Genomic DNA, 12,997 nt, shown 5'->3' on the forward strand with positions numbered 1-12,997 from the left:
TGGTTGTGATCAATTAGTTGCAAACACCACTGCACTCAGACCAACCTGTGCAATCACTTTGGAAACACGCATAACCTCTGACCCTGCAAAGTCATTCCTAAAACTGCAGTTGCATGTTCACTGAAAAATGTGTACAGGGAGATTCACAGCAGCACTCTTCATGATAACCAAAACCAGAAAGCAACTATAAGTACATGTACAATAAGTCTAGTCATACAATGAAATACTATAAAGCAACGAGAATGAAAAATCTCCTTCCTTCCTTCTTTATCATCTATGACAGCCCCCCTCCTCAATAACACGCCCAGCCCCGGGATACCCCCTCCTCAGTAACACGCCCAGCCCCGGGACACCCCCTCCTCAGTAACACGCCCAGCCCCGGGACAACCCCCTCCTCAGTAACACATCCAGCCCCGGGACACCCCCTCCTCAGTAACACACCCAGCCCCGGGACACCCCCTCCTCAGTAACACACCCAGCCCCGGGACACCCCCTCCTCAGTAACACGCCCAGCCCCGGGACACCCCCTCCTCAGTAACACGCCCAGCCACATCTAACCCACATCTAACCCCTTCTTTCCTCCCTCCCTCCCTCCTTCCCTTCCTTCCTAGTTAATTTTTCTGTTTTTTGTTGAAATGGGGTCTCGCTCTTACTCAGGCTGGTCTCTCCTGACCTCAAGCAACCCTCCCACCTTGGCCTCCAAGAGGCTAGGACTACATGTACAATAGTAGCCACCACGCCTGCCCATTTTCTATTTCTTGATCTGTGTGGTTATTATGTGGCTGAGTTCAGTTTGTGAAAATTCATCAAGGTTTATATGAAAACATGCATTTTTCTGTACATGGGTTGTATTTTCATAAAATAAATGTCTTCGAAACACTTACTGTGGGCATAGAAATTATGAGCGTGATGACATCAGCCCAAGGCACTAAAACAAACAAACCAAACAGGGGAGAGCCCTTGCCAATGCTTCCTCCTCTCAGCCTAGATTCAGCCTTCCCAGAAAGCCCATCTTGGCTTCCCCTAACACCACCTAGGGCTGATTCCCTGCCGGCCCACACGCTCCCTGAGGACAGGGCAAACGCCCTGTGCGGACTGGGTGCTCAGTCATGTCTGCTGAATGAATCAATCTAAGGTCACAGAAAGTGGGCTGAGACACAGAAAGCACATTGGGCTTCCCCGTGCCCTTTGTCACCTAGACTAGTGTGATACACCTCAGGAAACATATCAGTGTCACCACCGGGCAAGTTCCTATTCATTCTCAGCTCCTCACTAAGGTGAGACACGATAATTCCGTTTTCAACTTATCTGATGTATCCAGCAGTCTACCCAAAGTGGGGCATTGAGCACAACAGGCCTGTTTCTGCTAGGGTAGGAGAAAGCCCGAGGTCAGAGATGCTGCGAGCTGACTGATAACAAGGACCAGGATTATCCAGTTGTGAATGCCCAGGGCTGGCTCCCGGCCAGGCACGTGGGAGGCGCTTGATCACCACAGCCCCTGCTCTGGGTCTGACCGGATCTCCTTGCAGATGGGCACCGTTTTTCATTTCTGGATTCACAGTGCTGTGATCAACACAGGTGCCCAATAAATACCTTTTGGGTGAATAAAAGAACCAAGAGACATAACCAAGAGATCCCAAGCATTTTTATGACACTTGTAGAGCAGTAGACTTGCATATTAACCACCCACCCCCCCTACAGCTCTGTGTCACTGAACCAATTTTCTTACCCCAGGGCACTAAAATGTCCTGCCTGTAAGGCTTATGCCTAAAAAGGCCACAAAGGAAGGGATTTTGGTCTGTTTCATTCCCTGCTTGAAGCACTGATGCAATGAGCAAATGAATGAATGCCTACCTCTCCAGGTGGTCAGCACCTGAGGGTGGGGCCCACACCTACTTCGGCATGTCAGCGGCTGGCTGGGGAGAGTGCTTAGGGAAGGGCTTAGGTTTGCAGAAGGAAACAGAAGGGTACTTACAGCCAGGAAGCCCAGCTTGCCCCCACACCAGGTCTTCAGCCCCATGGCAGCAGTCAGGTGGATCTCAACCAGCGTGCTCGGCGGGATTTTCTCCTCTGCACATTCAGCCAGGTTCACAGCACACAAAGCCATGTGCACGTCAGAACAGGCGGATCCTGCAGGAAGCTTCCCTAGGTGGGGCAGAAACAGACACTAACATTGACAGATCCCCCACACCTTTCCCCGAAGAGTAACAGTGGAACCAGAGGAGAAACTAGGTGAGCTTTGTGACCACACAGGTCTTGGGTGGGATGCCAGGCTCTGTGACTTAACAGCGTGTGTTCATGTCTACCTCTCAGGGTGGCTGGGGACATGGTACCCTTGTATACAATGAGAGGCATCAAGATTACAGTTACTGTACAGGACTCAGAAGCACGCAGCGCAACATTTCCCAAAACAGTGTCAACAACATGGGCCACATTCTGCTATACAATTCTGTGTCTCCAAATGTTTCAATAGAGATAAGGCAAAAAAATCTTTTAAAAACCAATTTGAATTTATTTTCACTAGAAGACCCCCCACAATATATAAGTGCACACATCTTTAAGAGAGAAGTAACATAAAACTGAGCAATGTCAGTTGGACACAACTTAGGTTAGTAGGTGGAAGGGCAGAAAAGGCTTACTATGGCCTCCCCTACAAGAGCTGAACCACAGCTCATCTGGGCGTACCCCTGAAGTCAAGGGACAAAGTCCCAGGCACAGGCCTGACTGTGGCTCTCCTGAGGCTTTTATACTGCTTGCTTTGGTCCTCACTATAGGGGCTGGGAGGCGGCAAGGACAAGCCATCTCCTTGCCTTAGGAAGTACCAAGGTCCAGATGGTGGCAAAATCGGGCTTCCCAAGCTCACTCAGCCCTCATCCTACTGGGCCACCCTGCCTCCCTGGGAGACTTCAGCTCCTCCAATCATTCTGTACTGGCCTGAGCTGTCTCCTCCGGGAGGCACCAAGCTCTTGCCTTCAGGGGGAGGGAGGGGCAAGGGCAGTGTGGAACCACACTGTATTCATTTCTGTCCCCTCAGTGTCTCAGACAGGTAGTGCTCAGTGAGGGTGGAGGGAACGAGTGAGGTGAAGCTTCCCAGCTAGAATTCTCCAGAACTTGACAGCAAGGAGGACAGTCTCCTGATCAGAGAGAGACCTAGGTATGGGCTTGTTCTGTTCCAGGGGCAGAGAGAGGGAGTGGACAAGAAAAAAAGCAGGAGAAATTTACAAATAGGAACCTTCTGCTACACTCTCCCCTGAGCCCAAGCGTTAAAACTGCACAGCTGGCCCCACTGTCTCATCTCCTGCTCACTCCATCGCTGGTGCCCACACTGCTCCACTGCTGGCAGCCACGGGGGCATTTCCAACACCTTCCAGTCTCCACATAATATTGCTATGTTCTGGTGCCCACCTTCCTGGACATCTGAGCATCATGGCTCCCCTCAACCCTCCCTGTCTTGCTCCTCCCAACACTGAGCCTCTCAGATTCTCCTTGGACCTCTACAGCTGCTCCTCTCTGGCAGCCTCTGCCCGAGTCCTCATCCTCTATCTGCTCATTACATGTGAGTGCTCTTCCAGATGTCCCCGAGGGTCCCCTTTTCAGCACATACAGTCTCATCAGTTCCCTTGGTTTTACTAACTCTTTTCTGGGCTGCGGACTCTGCATGGCTAGCTGCCTACTGAGCATCTCCCCTCTGTCTCACAGGCAAGTGCAAAAGGGAACTCATCTTTTCCCTGGCAAGTTGCTCTTCCTCCTGATTTCTTCACCTCTGTTGATGGTCCCACAGTTCACCCAAACTCCCAAGCAAGAAACCAGTGAGCCATGCTCGCCAGCTATCCATCACATCCAATGACTTACCAAGTCCAGTCAATTCTACCTTCTAATTTCCTCATCTGTCCTTCCAGAGTCTAGCATCAGCTACATCAGCTTCTGTTTGGCCTCAACTCCAGCCTTAATCCTCTCAGATCCATTCTCTATCTGCCATCAGAGTGAATCTTCTAAAGTTCAGGAGCATAAACCTGATCATATGCTCTTCACCAGATCCTACTGATACACTACAGATCCCCAGCCTGGCATCCACATCCTTCACGGTACAGGTACCGCCTTGCCCCCTTGGGCCCCGCATCCTATCACCCTCTCCTTGCTCGGCTCACTCCATGACTATTGATGTATTAGTCCGAGAGCCACCCCAAGTGGGGATCCTTTGGTGGAACATCCCTCTGCCTAGAAGGCAGATCTCCTGCAGAGCTGATGATCTTTGAGCATCCTCCATGCAAAGCCACTCCTTTACCCGGCCAGAAAGCCTTTCTTGACATTCTACTCAATAGGTACCCCTCTCAATGAAAATATGTTTCTTCTGCTGAGTCTAATACACTCACACTGAACTATTATTCATTTGCTGACCTGTCTGCCTTTCCATTACAACAGGAGTTTATTGAAAGAAATAAATGATCATATTTCATTGACTCTAAGATGCCATCAATTTTCAGTCTGTCCATTAAGTATCAGTAAGAAAAAACACTGCCAACTAATCCATAATGTGCCATTGGTTGCAGGACACATCCCAAGCATAGAGATTTTACTGTGAAAAAAAATGTGCATTTTAGAATTGATGAAACACAGTAACGAGTTATCTTTACAGTAATGAGTACAGGTAGAAGGCTGGTCTAACCACTCTAAAAGAGCAATGTAAAGGGGGCTTCAACTAGGGTGGAGAACTGGTAAATCAAGCCACAGAAGAGAAACAGCATGGGGTCCCTCGCAGAGAGCCAGACGGCGGCAGACGCCCCTTCACCTGTGATGTGCAGCTGGTGCAGCCGGTGATAGGCCAGGGCTGCATCCCGGGCGCTGGTCTTAGCTTCGTCCTCAAAGCCCGCTGCGGTGGCTGGGGTGGCCCGCCAGCGCTGGAAGACTTTCTTGAGCAGCCAGCGCACCAGGCGTAGCTTCTGCAGGCTGTAGCGGATCACGTTCCAGGAGAGGCTGCAGGCCAGGTCCAGGCGGGAGGTGGGCAGGGCCCGGCCCAGAACTGACAGGCAGGTTTGTAGGTTGGCAGCAGCAGCTGCAAAATCTCCCTACAAAATAGCAAGAGGGTATTATGGTCACTAGCCTTGCTGTGGCCTTTTTGTTTTGATAGACTTCTTCTCTACCCCACCCCATAATCAGAAAAATACACGCCCATTATAGAAACCTGGGAAACTTCAGAAAGCTACAAAAAATAAAAAGACACCACCTATAATCTCATCCCCTGCAAAGAATCACTGCTGACATTTTGAGGTATTTCCTTCCAGCCTTTTTACTAAATTGGGATTGCACTGTATTCTTTCTTTAAGCAAATGTTGGTCAGAGTTCGTCATGGTAGCTTTTGTACATAAGATAGTCACACAGATTTAGCTGAATTCCATGGTCCTTTAGACTTTTAGGGTCTCAAATTTGGTCCCCAGAGGCCAGCAGCAGCAGCCCTTGGGGGTGTGTTAGAAATGCAAATACTTGGGCCTCACCCCAGACCCAATGAATCAGAACCACTGGGATTAGAGCCCTCTAGATGATTCTTATGCCTGTTAAAGTCTGAGAACCATGCTTTTGGGTAAGTTCACAGCTAAACTACCCTAGCCTAAGATCTAGAAGAACAACTCTTTGTCACCTGAGAAGGTCTAATGGAGACTCCATGGTACTTATTAAAGATCTCTCTCTCTCTCTGTCATTACTGGGGACGAGAAGACTCAGGCTATACAGTCTTAGGAAACTGAAGCAAATTCTCCTCTTTTCCCCTATTATATAGCTGGTACAATATCTGTGCTTTGCGTCTCATATTACTCCAGGAGCAGACCAGGGAAGAGTGGGTAAAGATCTTCCAGAGGGACAACCCCTACAGTGGGGGCTATATCTTTTCAGCTAAGAGAAGCACTTGTATTTAGACTCAAAAGAGGCAGCTTTCCCTGAGGCTGGCTGTTTCCAAGGCCCAGTCTTTGGCTCCCACCCCTTCTGACTCAACACCCAATCAATTCTCCCCTAGCACCCTGTCCCGGCAGGCATGCGTCCTCCCCAACACTCTGGTCCTGCCCCTCCTTAGCCCCCATGGCCTGCCTCCTGGTCGCTGCCCACTGTCTAGGGTCTCTCCCACCATTTCTAAGCGACAGATCCCCTCCGTCAGAACTCATCTCTTCTGCCCCAAACCCCACAGCACCTTATTCTTCCTCTGTCACACTGGAGAAGGCAGATCATTTTGTGTCCGTGGAACTACCTACACACAGGCGGCCTCTCTGCTGCCCACGCCTGTTGGGGAGCAGGGCCCTTCTTTCTCTCCGGCATCGCCAGCACCCACCCCGGGACCTTATCCACGCTGAATTCAGCACAAGCTGCTCAGTTACTGGCCACACTGTGGGGGGAAGGGAAGGGCGGATGGCAGAACTCACCCTGGCGAGGTCCAGGTCTGCCTGCTTCCGGTGTCTCCAGAAGGTGACGGAGGAGCGTGAGTGCAGCCGGATCACCGGCTCCCCGTGGACCAGCAGCTTCACGAAGACGCTCAGGACAATCACGCTGTTCACCAGCCATAAGAGCAGAGTCGGCACCATCCAGTCAAACCAGCCCCCAGAACCTAGAGGGGCGCGTCACAGCTGAGCTTGCCAGGAAGGGCCTCGTGGGGCAGCCAGGCACCTGACTGACCCCAGCCTTGTGCCATCAGAGAAACTTCTGCCTTATTTTCAGAAGAAAAGGCAGATAATTCTATAACCTAAATAGGAGCCCTGTGGCCCTTGTCATTATAGAGCTGAGTGCCACAAAAATCTTTGTTAGCCAGAAAAGGTTAGGACACTGGTTTTGCAACTCAGGTAAAAACATCACATCCTCCTTCAAATAGCTACCACCCCTCTACCCCTCTCCCACCCCGGGGCATTTATAGCAGCGTGGGCGCCTGATTTGTTTTGCTTGCTCTAACTGAACTTGGGTTTGCCTTGTTATTTCCCGAATGCAACTTACGCCAGTCCCTTTCAGAAGCAAGCAGGGAGCTCCCTATAAAAGAAAAGGCCTCTACACCTGGCAGACGCACCAAGCAGTTTGTACACAGGACCCTCCCTCCTCTTGCCACAGCAGTAGACCCATGCCCAGGTGGCACGAGGGGCTCTCCACCTACCTGACTCGAATGACAGTACACTGCGGCCAGAGCCTGAGTATGTGTGCTGGTCGGAGTCGTGGGACCCTCCCCATTGCAGCAGGGAAGTCAGGGGGTTAAAGGAGAGGCACAGGAAGGTGAGGACACACAGCAGAATTCGAGAGCGGTCCACCATGCCCAGCGCTACGGGAGGAGAGTCCGGCTCATCTTTGACCTTCAAAACAGTGCCTCAAGGTTGGAATGAAACCATGTGGGATTTTACAGCACTTTACATATATACATCAGGAAACAGACTGTGAGATTTAAATTCAAGACCATTTATGAAGGTAAGAATAAAGCCAGGTGGCAAGTAAGAAGTCTACAATTCATAAACTGCTGCTCAAACATTAGAACATTTGCCCTCTTGCTGGCTGAGAAAAATACATGTTCCAAAGAACAAAGGCAGAAGAGATTTCCTTTTAAAATAGAGCTTTATCACAAAAGAGAACACACTGTTGCTGTATAATTCCAGAATAGGCGAAACAAATCTAAAGCGACAGGAAGCTGATGAATCAGTAGTTGTCTGAGGCTGGAGAGGGGCGTGTGAACTACCTGCAAAGGTGCATGAAGGCACTTTTGGGGATGATGGAAATGTTCCACAGCTTGCATAGTGACAGTTGCATAGCAGTGTACATTATGTTAAAACTCCTGGTACTATACATTTAAAATAGGTGTATTTTACTGCATTTAAACTATACCTCAATAAAGTAGATTAAATACTGTACTTTGGTGTGGATCTAACGGATTTCTCTTGATCTAAAATTGTAACATTGTCTCCACCCCCATCCCTACCACACCTCATTTTACAGAAGGAGGAAGGGAGGGAGGGAAGAAGGATGGAGTTGGATTTCACCCCCAAGCCCCAATGTATATATGACTCCTTTTCAATATTTTAAAACTATTTAAATATTTTTCCTGATGACTCAGAAGCCTAGCTAATTCAATTGGTATGTCAAATGGCCTGTTATGTTACTAAACAGAATCACAGTCATAAAATATTTCAAAAACAGAGCTTCCTTAGCAAAATTAAGTATATGATGCAATAAACACTTAGTCGAAAACAAACACCAGAAGCAAACTTTGTGCTTTCAGAGTCAGAAACTGCCAATGTCAAAATACAGTATAGAACCCAGAGATCTCCACAGGTTTCCAGGAAGATCATTAGGCTCAGAGACTCTTTTAACCAATTCCATTAAACTACAATTGCCAGGGGCTTTCTTTAACAATTAGAGGTCCTCAGTTGAAATGTTATCTGTTAGACTGCAAATGGTAATCATTTTCCAAAAGAGGACCCAGAGGCAGCCTCATCCTGAACCTCCCCGAGTGGTCTTACCAGGACCAGCACAGGCAGAGGGAGGTAATGAGGCGTCTCCAGCAACTCCCAGGCCCTCAGACAGCTGCTGCGCGTCCCAGTTCTGGATCTGGCACCCATTCCTCTCTGAGGGGGCCTTTCCCCTCCCCGCCAAATCCCCCACAGCCCCAGTCAGTTTTCTCCTTCTTTGCTCTCCAGAAGCTGGCTAATTTCACAAAATTCCTATTCCTCTCCAGCCTAGGTCCTCTGAACACCTGGCCTGGGACCCTCTCTGTAGCCTTCCCCCTACTTTCTTAGGAGAAGCAGAGATTTCAGGGATCAGGGGATTTCGAAAGCTCATACCTTTGCATCATCCAACAGAGGGCTTCCTGGCTCAGAGTCAATGGAGTACGGGGAGAAGCCAGCCTGGGACCCTGAGTCAGAGGCCGGGGGGGACATCAGAAGGACATTCTGATTAAAATCCTCAATCTTCAGGTCCACCTCATTGTCCACCAGACTGCCTAGGTCGATGCCTTTCAGGAGCTCTGCAAAGAAAACCCCACCTGGTAAAGATGATCTCCTTTCACAAAGCTTCAGCTGAGCAGGGGCTGGGCTGGGCAAGGCCTTGTACTGTTGCCCAGCACGTCTCGGTCTAAGAACCCTTCTCTAAATGAGCACACTTACTGTTTTTCTGATTTGCCAGCTTCAGCACCATGTTCTCCTGGCGCAGTTTGTGATTGACTTGCTGCAAGTATTTGATGTAGTCAATGGCTTTCCTCAGAACGCCAGACTTGTGCATCTGGGAAGATGAGTGAAACACAGTGAGCCCAGTGCAGGTGTACGGTGAAGATAGCAGAGCCCAGGACTCGTGGGTTGACAGCACGGCTCTGGGCTAGGAGATGTGGGGTTCAGATGCTGGCGCCCCGACTGATGCTGTGCTACCCCAGGACAAGTTACTCCACACCTATGAACCTCTCTCTCCTCCTTCTCAACATAGGGATAGGGACAGTATGTGAATCACAGGCTTGCAGTGAAGAGTAAATGAGGTAGTAAGTATAAAGAACTTAGCACTGAGCCCAGCACATAGCTGACAATAAATAAATATTAGCTATATTATTCCTACTCTTTTTTTTATTTCAGCATATTACGGGGATACAAATGTTTAGGTTACATATTTTTTTTTTTTTTTTTTGAGACAGAGTCTCACTTTTGTTGTCCAGGCTAGAGTGAGTGCCGTGGCGTCAGCCTAGCTCACAGCAACCTCAAACTCCTGGGCTTGAGTGATCCTTCTGCCTCAGCCTCCCAAGTAGCTGGGACTACAGGCATGCGCCACCATGCCCGGCTAATTTTTTTTTATATATATATCAGTTGGCCAATTAATTTCTTTCTATTTATAGTAGAGACGGGGTCTCGCTCTTGCTCAGGCTGGTTTTGAACTCCTGACCTTGAGCAATCCGCCCGCCTCGGCCTCCCAAGAGCTAGGATTACAGGCGTGAGCCACAGCGCTCGGCCATATATTTTTTTTTTTTGAGACAGAGTCTCACTTTGTTGCCCAGGCTAGAGTGCGTGCCGTGGCGTCAGCCTAGCTCACAGCAACCTCAAACTCCTGGGCTCGAGTGATCCTTCTGCCTCAGCCTCCCGAGTAGCTGGGACTACAGGCATGCACCACTATGCCCGGCTAATTTTTTTTTATATATATATCAGTTGGCCAATTAATTTCTTTCTGTTTATAGTAGAGACGGGGTCTCGCTCTTGCTCAGGCTGGTTTTGAACTCCTGACCTTGAGCAATCCGCCCGCCTCGGCCTCCCAAGAGCTAGGATTACAGGCGTGAGCCACAGCGCCTGGCCCTAGGTTACATATATTGCCTTTGCCCAACCTGAGTCAGAGCTTCAAGCATGTCCGTCCCCCCCCCCACTTCTGTTAATAATCCTAAACAAACTTTAAGGAAAACAAGGGACAAAAACCCAGAGCACTGCTGGACACTTATCTTAAGTAAAGGAATATATTTTTACTTAAGGTATATACCTTTCAGATTTGTAGCCAACAAATGAAACTTTCTTTCAAAATAGGGCTAAAGGTGAACAGTTAATAGGTAAAAAAACAAAAATACTTGCCAGAAGATACATTTATTGAAACACCAGAAACATTTGAAAAATCAATTTCATCTATTTGCTGTTGGCTAAAGACCTCATCTCTATTATTTTACTCTTCCCTAAAAGGTAAAAATAATTGCTACCCACCCTAAACAGCTAAAAACATGCCAGCAATGCTATCAGCTGACTCCTAGGCACACAAGAGGCCTATACCTGGCCACTGAGTAGTGGCAGGCCTCTCTCTGTGCCTCTGAGCCTAGGGTCCCCCATCACTGCAGAGCACAGTGGAAGGAATCAAAGGTCCCAGTGGGCCACTGCCTTTTCAACCCTTAGCAGTCTTCTTATGTTGATTAATATTTTATAATCTTGACAAACACCAAGATACTTTATAAGAAAGTACCTCTAACTCGTTCTTGTTTTCACTTGGCTTGGGCTTGGGACTTACCTAAATTCTCTAGGCAAAGACAGGTAGAGGGGAGATGGCGGGGCATGAAATACCATTTTGCTTGGCACCCACCTTGGCATCTGTCCCCATGACCAGGTCTTTTAATTCAATGATTTTGTCATTGATGGAGGAACGGTATCGTTTCTCAATGATATTGTGTGTTGTCCGCCTTTCTCCTTCTTTGGGGGGCTCAAGCTGCTTGACTCCCCCAGGTACCTGCTTAATGGGCACTTTCTCTTGCCCCATCATCACGGGCATTGTGGTCAGAATGGTCCCGTTGCTGCCCACCAGGGTCTAGAACAGGCACAGGCATGGAGAGGAATTATACTTTCGTTAGTCTGCATAAAGCAACCTCACCACACAAACCCACTAGCCACTGGCACATGGCATCACCTGGCAAGGCTTCAGGAGGTCTGAGACTCTTCATTGGTTAATTAAGTCAGGCTCCAAGAAGCCTCAGGAGCCACAGGACCTCAGTTACTACCTTCCTTTCAGAATCACTGTCAATAAATCACACTACAAAAGGATTAACGTGGCTAAATACGTTTTAACCTTTGATCTCAGTATGCCAGAAACAAGTCATCCATTCTGCTTTGCTGTCAAACTGTTAGCCACCTCTGAATCCATACACAGTGAGCCACACCAAGTTGGCACCAGACAAAACTTTCTCCTGGTATATGACACATTTTTTCCCTCCCAAATGACAATTAAACAAATTACTGCATTTCTTTCTACAATTTGGGCATCAAAAAGCTCAAGGGCAGAACTGACACTCTCAATCAGAGCCATTTGATTAAATAAATGGGCCAAACACAGAGGTTTCCTCCTTTTATTCCTCATCTCTGCTTTTCCCTCTTTTTGTTTCTATTTTTTCTAATTTTAATTTTATTTTCTTCAATAAATGGCCTCAATATTTAAATGGCCAATAAATAAACACAAAGGTCATTAGTCATCAATAAATAATTCACACATAACAAAACCCACAAATCTTAAATTTAAAGCTTGATAAATTTTATATATGTATACGGTATGCGTAACCACTCAGACCGAGAGAGTGCCAATTGCCACCTCTACCAGGTCAGGACGTGCCCCCGTGTCTCTGAAGCCTAATACCTCCAAGAATGAGGGTGGAGGGAGGAGGGCAGGGGAGAAGGGAGCTCTTACTGGTACTTGAAGGGCGGCCGTCTGGATAGGGGTGGTGAGGGCAGTAAGGGCTGGGTTCTGGACTGCAGCCATGACAGGGCTGCCATCTGTCTTCAGTGTGGTCAAAACAAGGGAATCTGTCTTGATGATCTGGGGTTGGACTAGAACCTGGATGAAGAAGGAAGAAAAGGAAAAGGAAGGTATCATTATTTTTCTATTTTGCATTTGTTTCTCACTGCACAGACTCTCCAAGAATGAATGAGAAAATAATTTTTATAAAAATGAGAATAAAAAATATCAGGAAATCTCAGAAGATACTTCAAAAGCTGGCTATTTTGTACAGCCTGAATACTGGGTTCAGGGGAAGAAGGAAGGGCTAAAGAGGTTCCTGGGTTTTAAGGCTGAAAGGTTTCTAGGAGGGCAGTACTAGGGGCCCAGCAGGGGCAGAGCAGAGATGGGTGGGGAGGATGGAGGGGAGAGAGTTCTGACTTTGACAGACTCAGGAAAGCCAAAAACATAGCTGAGAAGCAAAATTAATAACTCTTAGATTTGTTTTAAAGATAAATTACTTTGCTGGCTGGGCTGAGTGGCTCACGCCTATAATCCTAGCACTCTGGGAGGCCAAGGTAGGAGAATTGCTCAAGGTCAGGAGTTCAAAACCAGCCTGAGCAAGAGTGAGACCCTGTCTCTACTAAAAATAGAAAGAAATTAATTGGCCAACTAAAATATATATATATATAAAAAATTAGCCAGGCATGGTGGCACATGCCTGTAGTCCCAGCTACTCAGGAGGCTAAGGCAGAAGGATCGCTTGAGCCCAGGAGTTTGAGGTTGCTGTGAGCTAGGATGACACCACGGCACTCTAGCCCAGGCAACACAGTGA

General features: G+C 48.1%; 1 protein-coding gene across 2 annotated transcripts in view; it reads right to left on the reverse strand.

The window, feature by feature from the left end:
* The window catches only part of SREBF2 (sterol regulatory element binding transcription factor 2), a 62,196-nt gene that overhangs the window by 17,142 nt on the left and 32,057 nt on the right, over positions 1–12,997 (reverse strand). For both annotated transcript variants that reach the window (XM_012741773.3, XM_076006964.1), the window contains 8 exons: positions 12,136–12,282; positions 11,044–11,265; positions 9,117–9,231; positions 8,796–8,977; positions 7,124–7,316; positions 6,408–6,589; positions 4,790–5,066; positions 1,976–2,145 (listed from right to left, as the gene is read on the reverse strand). In XM_012741773.3, coding sequence (XP_012597227.2) covers positions 1,976–2,145; positions 4,790–5,066; positions 6,408–6,589; positions 7,124–7,316; positions 8,796–8,977; positions 9,117–9,231; positions 11,044–11,265; positions 12,136–12,282 — 1,488 coding nt within the window. The remainder of the gene's footprint in view (positions 1–1,975; positions 2,146–4,789; positions 5,067–6,407; positions 6,590–7,123; positions 7,317–8,795; positions 8,978–9,116; positions 9,232–11,043; positions 11,266–12,135; positions 12,283–12,997) is intronic.

The sequence above is a fragment of the Microcebus murinus genome, chromosome 10 (genome assembly GCF_040939455.1).
Source record: "Microcebus murinus isolate Inina chromosome 10, M.murinus_Inina_mat1.0, whole genome shotgun sequence".
Taxonomy (NCBI): Eukaryota; Metazoa; Chordata; class Mammalia; order Primates; family Cheirogaleidae; genus Microcebus; species Microcebus murinus.